General features: G+C 38.5%; 1 protein-coding gene across 12 annotated transcripts in view; it reads left to right on the top strand.

The window, feature by feature from the left end:
* tns1b (tensin 1b) overlaps positions 1-14,982 on the top strand; it is a 135,415-nt gene that overhangs the window by 6,835 nt on the left and 113,598 nt on the right. The window contains exon 1 of one of the 12 annotated variants that reach the window (XM_061841445.1): positions 7,620-7,743. The exons of 9 other annotated variants lie outside the window; for them this stretch is intronic. Coding sequence is in view for 1 of the 3 variants with exons in the window: in XM_061841441.1 (XP_061697425.1) it covers positions 7,708-7,743 (36 nt within the window). In the remaining 2 variants the exon portion in view is untranslated. Of the gene's footprint in view, positions 1-7,619; positions 7,744-14,982 lie in introns of those variants that run through there. 2 more of the 12 variants (XM_061841441.1, XM_061841442.1) reach the window with 2 other exon arrangements.

Below are 14,982 nucleotides of genomic sequence, written 5' to 3'. Positions count from 1 at the left end.
GGAAGTCAATTTCACCTGGGGGATTTTTAGTGATCAATGATTGAAATTCCTTGTAAAAATGTTATATTCCATTTTTAAGTCATATTAACTCCATTAATAAGCATTTCAATAACAACAGTCACCAATTTTGGCATTTTCCTGGAAAAATTTGTCTGTACTACGCTTTAGGGGTCGCAAACATCGATTAATTCATTCGTTTCCCATATGACTTCACTTGGCTTATTGGTGTCCAGGAGCCCAAAGCAACTACAGTATCTTTAGGTGAGAGGTGGAGTACACCCTGAACTGGTCGCCAGCCAAATGTAAGGCACATATAAACAAACAACCATTCAGACTCACTTGATATCGTGCAGGAAGTCAGCCGTTTTATTTAAAAACAACAAAAACATATTGGCCAACTTTTAGGGCTCATTCTTTGTTATAAAGTTACTGTAGAAAAATCACCAGTTTTAGCAATGAATAAAAAACTGGGTGGACGTCCCCACCCAACATGACAGGACGCATGAAAGAGTCTGAATGACCCCTAAATGAAATTGAGTCGGCATTTTGGTTCAAAGCAGCCATTTCTGGCAAAGTCTTGGACTTAAACTTTATTTAAAAAAAAAATATATATATATATTTTCTTTGTTTCCCTTAAAAAAATGAAATCACATTCAAAACAGCATTTTAAGTTCATTTGTTTTATTATTATATGATATTTACATTAGTTTGATCTTGAACATTAAGGTGGGGAAATTGTGCAATAATATAAGAAATCAAGAAGGGGACCAATACTTTTCATGGAACGAAAAAAACTACCACCAGTTTTACTAATAATTGGATGCACATGTTTCTCAGGACCAGACCCATGAAAAAGTCTCAAGCACCCATGAGAGGAATTGAACAGGAAATCAGCCATTTTAGTTTGAAGCAGTTATTTCCGGCAAACTCCAGAGCTTTTACTCTACAAACTACAATGTTATAAACTTTGAAAAACTCAGACCGCCACACCAGTTTTACCAATCAACACGAAACGGGGCAGACTCGGGTTGATAGGATGCATGAAAAAGTCTCAAGGACCCATGGTTGAAATTGAACAGGAAGTTGTCTTATTTTGGTACAGGCAGCCGTTTTTGGGTGAATTTCAGGCCTCTTACTCCATTTGGGAGTTAGAAAACAATTTCACCCATCGCAGCGGGATGAACGTGCCTATCACAACAGGATGCATGAAAAAGTCTCGAGGATCCATGCATGAAATTGAAAAGGAGGTCGGCCGTTTGGTTTTAAAGGAGCCTTTTAGAGTGAATTCCAGGGATTATACTTTGTTAGAAAGTTAGCCAGGCCGTGACATCTGTTTCACCAGTCGACAATCATCCAAGTCCAGTAGATTTATTTGTAATAAAAACAAACAAACATACAAAAAAAAAAAAAAAACACAGGGTCCATTTGACCCACAGTATTACAGAAGGGTTGTATAAATGTACTCTACCCTCAGGTTGTAGGATTCTGACTTCAACTATAATTACGGCTCTGCTGTCATGATGTTTTCTTTTAAGTTTTTCTTTTTTCAAATAAAGATTAACTGCAGTTTTGTTTAAATCGCAGACAACTTAACGCGTCAGACACAAAATCCTTTAAATGCACTTTTGTTGTTTCCAGAAAGACATTCCCAGGCTGCAGAAATAACAAAATGGATTATCTCAATTGATGGGTCCTTTCCCTCACACCGCCAATGGTTCTTAAACCTTTCGGGCATGAGGACTTCTTTCAGGCGAGGCATTTTTCCTCAAGTTATTACACTGTCCTCGTGTTTATGAATCCATTTTCTACCGATTTTTTTTTTTTGTTGACCCTCAAGCTACAGCCATTGGATCCTGGGGGGGTCCAGGGACCTCAGTTTGACAACCAATGGAATATGCTCAGCTTTTGTTAAGTGTCTTTTTTTTTTTTCCCTAAAAATATTGGCAAATCACCTCCATGACAACAGGACACACAACTGCAGACTGTTGTTGTGGGATTGGCATTTGGACCACTGGGAGCCCGGCAGAAAAGAGAAATCCAAACAACCAACAGGGAGCACAATCCATCTTCCAGACAGCTTGCCAAAAACAGTAGCATATTTTTTTTTTTTTGCACTAGCTCCTGTTAAAACATCTTAAAATCCAGCTTCTTTTTATAAATAAGAGAGTACCCAACCAAACATTTGATAACGCAGCAAATTGAGAGGCCAAAGTCTGGTCTTTGGAGAGCCAAATAAAAAACACGGCAACAATTTTTAAGTGGCTATCAAGTGGATTGTGGCCCAGTTTTGTGAAAAGGTTACCATATGCCCAAAGTATTGAATAAAATGCGAATATATTCCTGTACAAGCAAAGTCCCTGATTGGCTGTCTACGAACTACCTGTGTCCAGTCAGGACTGGTAGCCAGGTACTCAGACCATTTATCCACCATTTTATGTGCCGCTTACAATATCTTGATCAGGAAGGCAGGGAGCTCGAGCCCAAACCAACTGGCTTTTGGCCAGAAAGCATACCAAAATTACAGAAATTATATTGTTTTGTCTATGTGCCTTGGTTGGTGACCAGTCCAGTATATATCCTGGTCTTCTTCCCAAAAGTCAACACTATAGAAAATGGATTGACGGATGGTTGTGGAGAGTCACTTCAAATCAACTAAACTTTATTCATAGAGCACTTTCTAAAAAATAACTTTTCACAGCTGAGAAAAATGTCTTGTACTCTAGTAAAAATGGAACATCAATGAAAATATTCAAAGACAATAAAGCAACAACAAAGATAAAAACAGAAACAATGCAACCAGTCGACAAATAACATCTGCAGTGACTCCACTGTGTCTTGAGACCAACTGTGCTTACTGTATGTTGCCAACCTGCTGTTCCACTAGTTGTGGAAAGTTGTAATCCAATTCCCCAGAGACAGAAGAGAAGATGAGCCATATGGTCCCTTCTCATTGGCATACAGGATGTCCAGATTTGTATTACCTCTCATTTCACAGCCTCAATTTCATGTGAAATTGTTCATAGATGACAGAGAGGAACATAATTTAAGTCTTGACTGAAGGGTATGAAGGTGCTGGGATTCTGAAATTCTAATTCAGTTGTACCTCTACTTACGAACATCTCTACTAATGAAAATTCAGGTTACGAAATGCTTCCCCGGGAAAATTTTGTCTCTAGTTATGAAGGAAATTCAAGACACGAGAGGAAAAAAAATGGTGCTGGATTCTACCGAACGTCAACATCCTGTACTCTATTGTGGTTTGAAAGTGGCGTGATAGAGCTGCTCTCCCATTGGCTACAACATCGCATCTTCCTGGCAACACAGTGGCTAGATCTTTCGCCACGATGCACTTCCTGTATTCTGGTTTGTGTGGCGCGATGAAACTGTTCTCCCATTGGCTATCACGTAGCATCTTCCTGGCATCACATCCCTGCACTGACTAGAAGGGATGTCAATCTTTACCCGTGATAAACTTCCTGTATCATCACCGAATCCATTGTCATACGCTCACGCACACTCAAACCCGACAACTTCTTTGCGGATTTATTCATCCTTGTTCACCATGGGCCCCAAGAAATTGATAGCCAGTGAGAAGAAGTTGCTGCTAAATAACAGGCTATAGTTCAGGGGTCACGTACAGCGTGATTTGAGGTCGAAGGGGCCGGACCACTAAAATCATACCACACTTACTGTAAGAAAATAATGTTTTTCGCTTGGTTTTATAGAAAAAAAAGGTGAATCAGGAGAATCATTAGAATTGACTTTTTTCAAATCTCCATGACTCAATCGTTGGTTGGTTATCAAAAGAGTTTTTGATGAACTTATGCTCTTTTTTTTTCAAGTATTGCTGGATAAAGAAAAAAATGGTATTTCTGGCAAATGGGGGCTTTTCTCATCCCAGTCAAAGTGGCCAATGTCAGAGCACCACTAACGTCCATGAGTGCACATCTCTGGTGTGCATGACATCGCTTTTGTTGACTGCAAGTTGAAATGGAATGTAAACAAACAACTACAGTTTTATAACAGCCATTCGTTCATCCATTTGCTGGCATGTAACAACACTTTTCCCATAATGATCAGTGGAAGGAATGGTGAAAATCTAATTTAGTCATCCTCTGTGTCACTTCATGTCATTTGAGCGCCGGCTCCGTCCCTCCCTATATCTCCTACGAGATGGAATATTGTCTTCCCTTAGGAGATGCCGTCCAACTCCATGGTAGACGCGTATTGAGTACAAACATCTAAATGCCATTTAAACCTTTAATTATGATTTGGGTCAAAACATATATCAACTATTACAACTTATTTTATTTTTTTCCCTGATTTTGTAATATTAATATATAAAAATACATTCACAGTCTCTTTAACTTTACCTTATTTACTGTAACTGTTGTAAATGTAATTTCACTTTTAATCATGAAACAACACCTTTTGTATCTCATCAAAATACTTTTTAAAGGACATTGACTGTTTATCCACTTTTTGAAGAAATTTTGCCAAGTCAGTGTGCAATAAGTCCAAAATGGCTAAACCCACGATTGACGCAGTTCCACCACTCACAGGCAGCAGGGAATGACAACGGAAGTAATAGAAGTAGTAGTCACCTGGGATTAGGCCTGGCGGGGAGGATTTCAAATGTCATCCTTGGATTTCAGGATTCTCCAGGAGCATCTTTACAAAATATGGTTTATGTTTTTTGAAGGCAGCACAGTTGCCGACTGGTTAGAGCCTTGGCCCCACAGTTCTGAGGACAGTGGTTCAAATCCCGGCCGCACCTGTGTGGAGTTTGCATGTTTTACCCGTGCCTGCGTGGGTTTTTTCCAGGAACTCGAGTTTCCTCCCACATCCCAAAAACAGGCATTCATTGGGGACTCTGAGTTGCCCCTAAGTGTGATTGGGAGTGCGAATGCTTGTTTGTTTCTATGTCCCTTATGATTGGCTGGCAATCAGTTCAGGGTGGACTACGCTTCCTGCTTGAAGATACACTGTAGCTGGGAAAGGCCAGATCATTAAATTAAGATACATATTCCTCATTTTCTGACTTTATTTCCTTGTTTTTTCAAAGTTCAACTTTTGCTTGTTGAAGTGATGAATGTCGACTGAGGAACTAACAGCCTTTTATGTTGGGGAGGAGCTAAGATTAGCCTGGGTTGTTAGTGGAAGTTATAATTTTCACTGCATTTGCATGTCCAGATCATTTTTTTTCTTAAATCAAGTAATGATTTAAGTGATAATCAAATCAAGGAGAGTTTGAAATAATAAATGTTTTGAGGATCACCAGTGGTTCAAACTGTCAATATAAATTTTTCCATGGAGGTTTACTGTACATTCCTGCTGAAGAGAGGCCAGCAGGGGGCAGGCTGCCTTTTTGTTTTTGTCATTTATAAGCTTCAGTCGGCAATGTCAAGGTTGGGCTAATGCAACTTTGGCCTTCCATTTTTCCAGTCTTATCACATTGGGCGTCGGGGAGCGCCACTGGTATGGCGTGGAGACTTCAGACCACTCCTGTTGGCAACAGTCATCACAGTGGCCTCCCTCATGGCTTAGCACTTAAAGGAGTGATAACAATCCCACAGAAAGTCATCTCCCCATGTTAAAACCTAAGCACACAACAAGCACTTTGATGCAGTGGAGGGAGGCTTTGTGAAGAATAAAGTCTGTGTGGGTTTCGCTTGCGGCGTCACGGTGTTTATACACACAGGTTACTATTTCACTATATGGGTAACCACGTTGTCAGTATGTGTAACTCCAGAAATTTTTAAAAACGCTTATTGCACATAGAATAAGATAATAATAATAATAATTTAAGCAAGCAACGATGAATGGGCTCTCACACCGTCTTTCTCAAGATGAATTCTGGAAATTATCTTTAAACTTTGGCACCATTCTCTCCCCAAATTAGACATACACATGTCCACACAATTTTGTGTTAATCTGTGAAACTGGAGTTGGGACCGAGTGATCAACTTTTGTTAGGAGCAGTTTTGGGACCACTAAGACACACTTTTAAACACTTTTACCACAATAGAAGTGTCGACAAAAATCCATTTTTTGGGAAGTTCATGTTACCCGGAAAGTGAAGAATGATAATACACAGCAGTTTTGCAAGAGATACCATAATAAGAAAAGTTTGGGTTTATTTGGCTGTCTTTCAAGATAGCCAACGATGTTAACTACTGTGTACACAGTACTCTGTTTTGAAGTTAGTGGAGGTAGCTTCAAATGTAATGGATGTTGCTATTCAAATGGAATACATAAACATTGAACAAGATGTGTTTAGTAAATGCCTGTGTGATCCCACCTCAGATAAGCAGAAAAGAAAATGGATGAAAGGATGTATAGATAAATTTATATTTAATGAGGCAAGCAAGTCCAATTTTAACAAGGGAATTTAAAAAGTACTCATTTATGATTTTGTTTTGTCTTGTAATCTAAAAAATATGGGACTATATTCTAAAAAAAAACCATGAGTTTTGTTCTTAAACAAATAGGACCATGTTACTGTTATAATGTATTTTGTGCAAAAACAAACCCTATTCAAGCAGGGATGGGAGATTTATTTGGTGATAAATCATGATCATATCAGAGATTTTAATTGGCCCAAAGATAAATCTTAGCCCGAGAATAAAGGCCTCTTTTCCAGAACAAAAGATGTAAATAATAGACATAATACTGTGAGAATATAGATTTATTTTTTTAGATTTACATGTTGAAATCAGAATTTTTTTCCCTTGTCAAAAACAGACTTTGGTATCATTGTAGTGCAACTTTCTTTTGTTCACAGAATTTATGACTATTCATGTAAAATTACAACTGTTTTCTTAAGATACAATACAATACAATATGAATTAGTTATAGTAACTTATAGTATATAGTACTTAGTAACTTCTAGTAACTTTTTATCATAATGTTTCTTAACTTTTTTATCATAACTTTTGAATTCCTGTGGCAATAAGCGGTAGTTAGTTTTAAATGGCGTTCAGATTATGACAGGATTATTTGAAAAACTTCTCCCTTTGTAGGGGGTCCCTGGATCCAAAAAGTTTGACATCTCATGAGTCATGAAACAAGCAAGGAGTAAGCTGTTCAGAAAAGAGAAATAGCCTTAAGACAGAGCCTTGAGGAACGGCAATTAAGAGTGGATAGGACTGAGAAGTCAGAGATTCCTGTAGAATCTGATGTTTATAATTGAGTTTGTCATCATGTGTTATAGATGTCAACAAATATCAGTCAGGAAAAATTATAAATTGAAGTTACTGGACATTTTCTTTTCATATGCAAGTCAGTACATCTGGAGTCGCTTCTTTGTGTTCACTCCACAGTCCAACAACCAGATTCTAAGTTTGACCAATGGAAAATAGAGCGAGGCTATTCCCCACTTCAACACTGACCTTGGCCAAAGCACTGCAGGCCAAAAGATGAAGAAAAACCTTATTATTCCTTTCCATGTTCTGTTCTACTGACACAGGCTTTCCATAAAGTGTGTGTGTGCGTGTATCTGAGTGCGTGTATCTGAGTGCGTGCATTTGTGTGCATGTGTTTCCTTTCCTCTGGCTAACAATGCTGCTCAGGAAGTATGTCAGGATAAGGGCGAGACTACAGGGCTCTCTTTTGTCACTGTAAGTCTCAGAGACAAGAACATCATACAAGGAAAGCTCATCCAATGAAAGAAAACTTTGGATCTGTAAGAGAAAAAGGGAACTACTGATGTGTTCGAAGACAACAGCAATGTCCTTCTTGTTGGTGAGTGCTGTTGAAGTGTATGATGTCTTTTTTTTTTTTTTAAACCTGTGGTCACCGTGTTGTTCCCATTGAGAAGTTCACCCCAGTCAGATTGAACCCTGGCACGGTGAAGCAGCTGTGAAGCGTTGGCCTCACAGTTCTGGGCGCTGGACTTCAAATCCCGGCCCCTGCTTGTGTGGAGTTTGCATGTTGTCCATGTGCCTGCGTGGATTTGGTCACACATCTCAAAAACATGCAACATTAATTGGCGACTAAGTGTGATTTTGACTGTGGCTGTTGTCTTTCTCCATGTGCCCTGCAATTGGCCGGCAACCAAGTTCAGGGTGTACCCCGGCTTCTGCCCATTGACAGCTGGCATAGGCTCAAGCTCTCCCGTGAGGATAAGTGGCTCAGAAAATGGATGGGCATATATATACATCCCTTAATAAATGAAATAACCATTTTTAAAAAAGCATTCACTTTGATTATATTTGTCTCATTTATATTTTTGTTGATCTTTAAAATTGAAGTGGGGAAATTATGCAGCTGTGTAAGAATTTGAGAAGGGGGGGCGATACTTTTTCACCGAACTGCACGTTTAATTCCATTAGTTTCATGTTTATTTTGACAGTAAACTTCAAACAGTGGCATTAAAACACTTCAAGCTATTTTTTTGAGGAATGCTTTGCTGTCAAGTAAGTTGAGTTGAAATCTCTGCCACCGAAAAGTGTGCACATCCCAATGTCTTGCTTGCAATTCACGCCAAAATGTCTGCTAATTATGCTTCTCATCTGCATAAAGTTGGCATCATAATTTTTTCTATGATGCTGAGTTTTTCACCAATTAGATTTAAAAAAACTGATGGACGACAAAAAAGTCTCCCATCTGCTGACTCAAGACAAAACCGAGGTTCTTTGCACCACTAATGAAATGAGGTATGATTTAATCCTTGCAGGCTTTCTGCCACAAACTTGGGTTGGCCAAGAAAAAAAAATGGGTGCATTAGATCAATAATGGGAGGGGCGGGAGACAATTGTAACATTAATCATAGCCGCTTGGCAGGGATGTAATGGGACAGCTGGTAATATGATTAAAAATAATACTACGTGGCATATGTGTCGTATTAAAAATATTCAAAGCAGTCACTTGTGGGACATACTGTAAAGCTTTGCTGAAAAGTGTCAGCTTCATGTCATGTTGGGTCAGCCTAAAATTAGCACAGTGAATGTAGGGAATAAAGAGAAGGCTCAGCAGAATTTCATCAGAGTGTGGGTAGAGGCACCAGCACCACATCACGCTGATTAAAAGCACCCTCCGAGTGAGAAAGGTTGCGGCGGGTCGGCTGTCGCCGCCTGTGACCGGACCGTGTCTGTAAAACCAAGAATAGCGAATTCCCTGATTTTTTTCCAAAGGAACAATGGCCAAGACAGTCAACAACAAACTTGTAGCTTGCCTCACACTGTGTGCAAAACCAGCATTCTTACTTTTCAGATATATTTTCAGATATTCTGTTCTTAGTACAGCATCCTAGTAGTGAGCAAGTCTGCCTTGCAATTGAGAGGCTCTGAGAATCAAATCAAGTTTTTTATACACGTGCTTGTGTGCATTTTCTTCACACATCTAACACTTGGGTTCATTGAAGCGGATTGGTTGTGATTGTGACTGCTTGTTTGTGTGTCTGTTTCCACTGACGGCTGGCGACAAGTCCAGGGGGTACCTCGCCTCTCCCCTTTGTCAGATTCCGCTTATCCGCAGGACTAATCGGGAGAAATGTCTTGACCGACTCTCCATTTAAAGGGTTGAGCTACCCCTTTACCCCAGCCGACTCTAACGCCGTGGGTTCCGGAGGACGGGAGCTTCTTAAGTCGGTGTCGAGATGAATTCGCCAGCTGGGATAAGCTTGGATATTCTGTCGACCCAAGTACTTGATTTATACTCAGTAAAACTAGTCTGGCTAGTCTGAGATGCTATTTTGGTAGTTTGGTGACTCGTGCTGCAGGTCTCAAACTTGCCCATTAAAGCTGATTCTGATTCTGTTTCTGACATCACATAAATACATGAATATAATGTCACTTCGTGAATAAAGTTGTTTTAATTAGAACGAAAGGGATATATTTCAAAGTATATAACCCAATATTGTAGTAAATATAAGCAAATTTTTCAGAAAAAAGAGAAATAAGAGAAAAATTTAATAATTTCTAAAAAGGCGATATTCAAATTCAAATACAATTATAAATTGATGTTAAAAATATGAAATTAATGTTTCTTAAATTATAATTCTCTTCCATTGTGAAACTCTGGGGTGGCACAGGGGATCTGGTGGTAAAGCGTTGGCCTCACAGTCCTGAGGACCCGGGTTTGATCCCGGCCCCACCTGTGTGGCGTTTGCACGTTCTCCCCGTGCCTGCGTGGGTTTTCTCTGGGCACTCCGGTTTCCTCCCACATCTCAAAAACATGCAACATTAATTGGACACTCTAAATTGCCACTAGGTGTGATTGTGAGGCTGTTTGTCTCTATGTGCCCTGTGATTGCAACCAGTTCAGGGTGTACCCCACCTCCTGCGCGTTGACAGCTGGGATAGGGTCCAGCACTCCCCGCAACCCTTGTGAGGATAAGCAGCAAAGAAAATGAATGGATGGATATGAAACTCTGGCTTTAATATCATAATATTGCAAATATATCTTTATTTCATTCCTGTGGCATTTAGGGGTACACATGGTAGTGAGTATTATGAGAGGAATCCATGGAAAAATTTCTCCCCTTTAAGGTGCTCTTATACCTAAAAAGTTTTAGAAATCATCAGCTAGTGGATTACGATACACAAGATTTATATGAAAAATGCTACACATGCATCCATCTGTTTTCAATAGTGTTTATCCTGTTCAGGATTAGGGGTAGCTGGGGCCTATCCTGTCAGACTATGCCCTGGACTGGTCGCCATTATGTCACAAGGCACACACAGTGTAGGGACAGACACATTACACTAAATTATTGAGTGGGAACTGAACTCGGGAAACTGCATCAATTACAATAACGTCATCTGGTCATTTGATTGAGTTTTAGTATGAAGGAGGACGCATCTGTCTTCTGTCAACAGGAGTCATTAGCCTGAAAACCTTCCCTCCCCTTTTTTCATCTCTTTAAGTTCCTCCCTCGTCCTACGACTCCCCCCCACCACCTCCCACTTTCGTCGTTTATCTTTTTTTCCTTCTTCCAATGCTGCAAATGGAAGACCCGCAGCATCCCGCAAGAATGGAGGATGGATGGATGCTGTGGGTATGTTAGAAAAAAGGAACAGATGCAAAACCACTTCTTCGGAGTCTAGATAGGGAGTGACACCTTAACAGAGATGCATCTGCCATTTTTTTTTATTGGATCAACCACCATCCTGGGATTGTCTTTGTGACTTCTCTGATGACTAGTTTTGAAGGAAACAGGCTACATCTGCAAGGGAGTCGAAGGCTAAGTAAGAGCTGCAGTCATACATTAGTAGACGCCAAAAGGCTTTCCGGAGAGGATGGGCAGACTAGACTGGTGTCTCACCACGATTTTTAGTTGGGCAAGATTGTTCTTCTGCAGCATCTTTCCATTTTGGAAAAACAGGAAAAGCCAAAACAAGGTATTGTTGGCTTATTGTACTTCTCTCTGAGGCTATAATAGAAGGCATTATTCTCAACTTTCACTCAAAGGATCAAGATTTGATATTCACAAAAATATTTGTAGTGTCTTGTTGTAATGCAGTGGTTGCCCACATTTTGTGAACGTAAACTTCTCTGAAATGATGGGATTCAATCAATCACTTGTGATAATTTAAAGCAAAGAAATTTCATTTGTATTGCGCATTTCATACACAAGGTAACGCCATGTTCTTTCGATGGTTAAAACCATCGAAATACAAAAAAATATTTAAAACTAGTGAAATAATGAAAAAGGACAATTTAAATAGATTTAGTGCAAGAAATATAATAGAAAAATGGAAATACTCTAAAAAGCATGAGAAAAAAGAAAAGTAGCATGAGCATTTCTTTAAGGTATTCAGAAGACCAGAATCAGAAATTTAAAATGTAATCTAAAAATGACTGGGAGCCAGTGTAAAGACTTTAGAATTTAAGTTATATGCTGTGACCGCTTTATTCTGGTCAGAACCCGAGCTACAGCATTCTGAATGAGCTGCAGCTGTTTAATGCTCTTTTGGGGGAGTCCAGCCAGAAGACCCTTACAATAGTCAAGTCTACGAGAGATTAAAAGAGATTAATGCGTTTCCCCTCGTCTGCTTGACACATGCAAGACTTCACCCTGGATATGTTCCTCAAATGGTAAAACGCAGTTTTGATAATTGATTTGATATGACTGTTGAAAGTCAGGTCAGAATCTATCAGAACACCAAGGCTTCGTACTTGGTCTTTGATGGTTTTTCAAAAACCAAGACATGTACAGGTTTAGGTTTTTGCATTGGATTTAAAAGAAGAGATGTAAACTGTAGTTCATTTCTTCATTATTCCCATGCAATGCCTGACGGTTCATAAACTCATCATGACAAGGGGCAGAGGATGTTTATTATCTCCATCCTGAACAATGACCAGGAATGAAGCTTAATTATTGAAGCAGTGTGGCCAATTCCTTTATTCCAAGACTGAAAACATTTGGGTCCAGAGAGATGAATATCAAACAAGAGTTTAACAGTATTTACACCTTGGTGTGATAATTAGACTGCCCCTGTCATTGAAACAAAAAAATAAATGAAAAAAAAACTAAAAATGAAATGTTTTTTTTCATGTAGAAAACAAGTAGTAGAAAACAAAAACATTTGTGCTTAATGTCTACAGATTCTGACTTTACTGATATTAGTTACATGTGTAAACAACATGAAAACCAAAGTGCAGTTAATAACAAGCATTTCCGGCCAGAACCAATGCAACGATTTGGAAGAAATAAACTACTAGTGTACTAGGTAACAGATCTCGAATGGCCAGACCAAAAAAAACAAAAACAAAAACAGAACCAACTGAAAAAAAAAATGCCTTTTAAGAATTTAGAAGCATTTAGATGTTCCACATGAAGATGCAAAAAACTTATTAGGAAGAAGAATATGAGGGTCCAACTGAAATTTGGCCATAAATCCAAAGACGAGATTAGTTTTATGGTCAATTGAGACAACTGTGAACCAGAATTACTGAAAGGCTGAACTTTTGAAAGAGAAAGAATATCCTTATGATCCCAAACATGCTGTACAAGCTCATCTGTGAAACTTAGTCACGGTAATGTCATGGCTTGGGCTTGCTTGGATTCTTCTGTGACAGCCTCACTAATCACTAAAAAGACAGCAGTATAATTCTCTAAAAAGCACACAGTAACACTTTGTCTGTCAATTAAAGAAAGTAATTTGGAGATCCTTCATCACGCAAGAAGATAAGGACCCAAAACACAATGCCAAAGCGAAAAGAGTTCAGCAATGGCAAAAAGTAGGTTTTAGACTGCTCAACTCTGGCTTCCAGATTTACAGTAAAAACCTTATCAAGCATTAATTTTAGCTGCTGAATAAGAGACTGACGGGAGTGAGGTGAAAGCCTAGAAAAGCATCACCAAAAGAAGAATGCAATAGTTTGAAAATGTCTGTGGCGCACAGGTCAAGCCTGCTTACTCCATTTTAAATTTATTTGCCTGCCTCTGCCATAGATGTAAGTTTTGTTCTCAAGGGCTACATTTCTCGTATTTAAAAATAAAGATGGGCCAGACATTTGAAGATATGGTTAAAAAAACAACAAAAAAATTAAACTGTCTAATACATAAGCCAGGTAATTTTAGTAATATTATTTTTGAAAATTGAATTGACTAAAATGTTGATCTAATCCATTATTTAAAATACAGAAAAAGTATTTAAAATAAAAGTTTAAAGCATTTCTAAAACAATTATTACAAATATTTTTGTTGGCGTAACTACAGTGGCTCCATTAAAATTATTTAGTAAAGCAAATGAAAAAGAAGAAATATTTTTGACTAAACAATTCTTCCCCCAAAAAACTGCTAAATTACTGCAACAAGTAGAATAATTTATTCTAATAAAATGATAATTCCTGCTTGTTTTTACTGTATATTTTTGAATTCATGTAAAGAAAATGTAATGTAATTATTCACTAAAATGAAATATATATACTTGCATGAAAAGTACTTCATATTGATTGTCTAATTGAATGAGATAAAAAATATCACTCAGAATATTTTAATGATCCAATTCCCAGGACAAATGGCTAAATTGATGCAAAAATATTTCAGAACAGTCGATCACAAAGGGAAAAGGTAGCAAATTCACACTTTCACTTGGGAACGTTGCCTGACAGTAGATTTGCTGAATAGGGCAATTAATCTAGTAAATGCAGCCCCTCTGGAAGCACTCAGTCACCGAGCAATCACTTTAATGAATTGGAGAGGCAATGCGACGTCTTCAAAACAACTGATCTGCAGGATTTACAGAATCTGTCCATCCACTCATCCTTCCATCCGTCATCCATCAGTCCAGTTATCCATCCATTCTTTCTTCCTTCCACCCATCCCTCTGTCCATTCCTCCAGTCATCTTTTACCATCTTCGACAGCATTTTAGTGCCTCGAGATATGAGTGAATCGATTCATGAGTCATATCAGCATTTGTGAGGATAGGCGGCTCAGACAATGGATGAATGGACACGTTTGTGTAGTTTAGACATAGAAGTTTATCATGATGTCATTTCTGTGGAATTCCAAAGCACTGATTGTCAAATAAGCACACTCGTGAGCCAATCAATGAAGCACAGCAGTCAGGGACGTGAATACACCATTGCTTAACTGGAGACACATTAATCAAGGATTGGACCACTTAAGCACGATAAAAAGGTAGCAGGTGAGTTCATTTGCCCTGAACCAAAATGCAAGAAGAGATCATGTCCATTTTTGTATTTCTTATATTCTGCATAATTATAATTATAAATTTTGTGAATTTATGTGTAGTGAAAAATTTAATATTTTTGCCATCTATCTGCAGCCTTGGTCTTGTGTAGTGTTTGGTGACGTCTTTGCACTTTCTCTCCGTGCTTCATTGACAATACCAACTAATCACTGATCAAGTAGAAATGCCAAAAGTTTGCAACAGCAGTGTGTAAATGCTTCAAACAAAATCCACCAATTTGATGCAGGTCTTTCATATGGTAACAAAATGTTTTTTTTTTCTTTTTAATAAATTTGTGTACAACTTTTACAAAAGTGTTTCATTTTGTCCTGGAATAG

The sequence above is a fragment of the Syngnathoides biaculeatus genome, chromosome 14, assembly GCF_019802595.1.
Source record: "Syngnathoides biaculeatus isolate LvHL_M chromosome 14, ASM1980259v1, whole genome shotgun sequence".
Lineage (NCBI taxonomy): Eukaryota > Metazoa > Chordata > Actinopteri > Syngnathiformes > Syngnathidae > Syngnathoides > Syngnathoides biaculeatus.
This window is presented reverse-complemented; position numbering and strand designations above follow the sequence as displayed.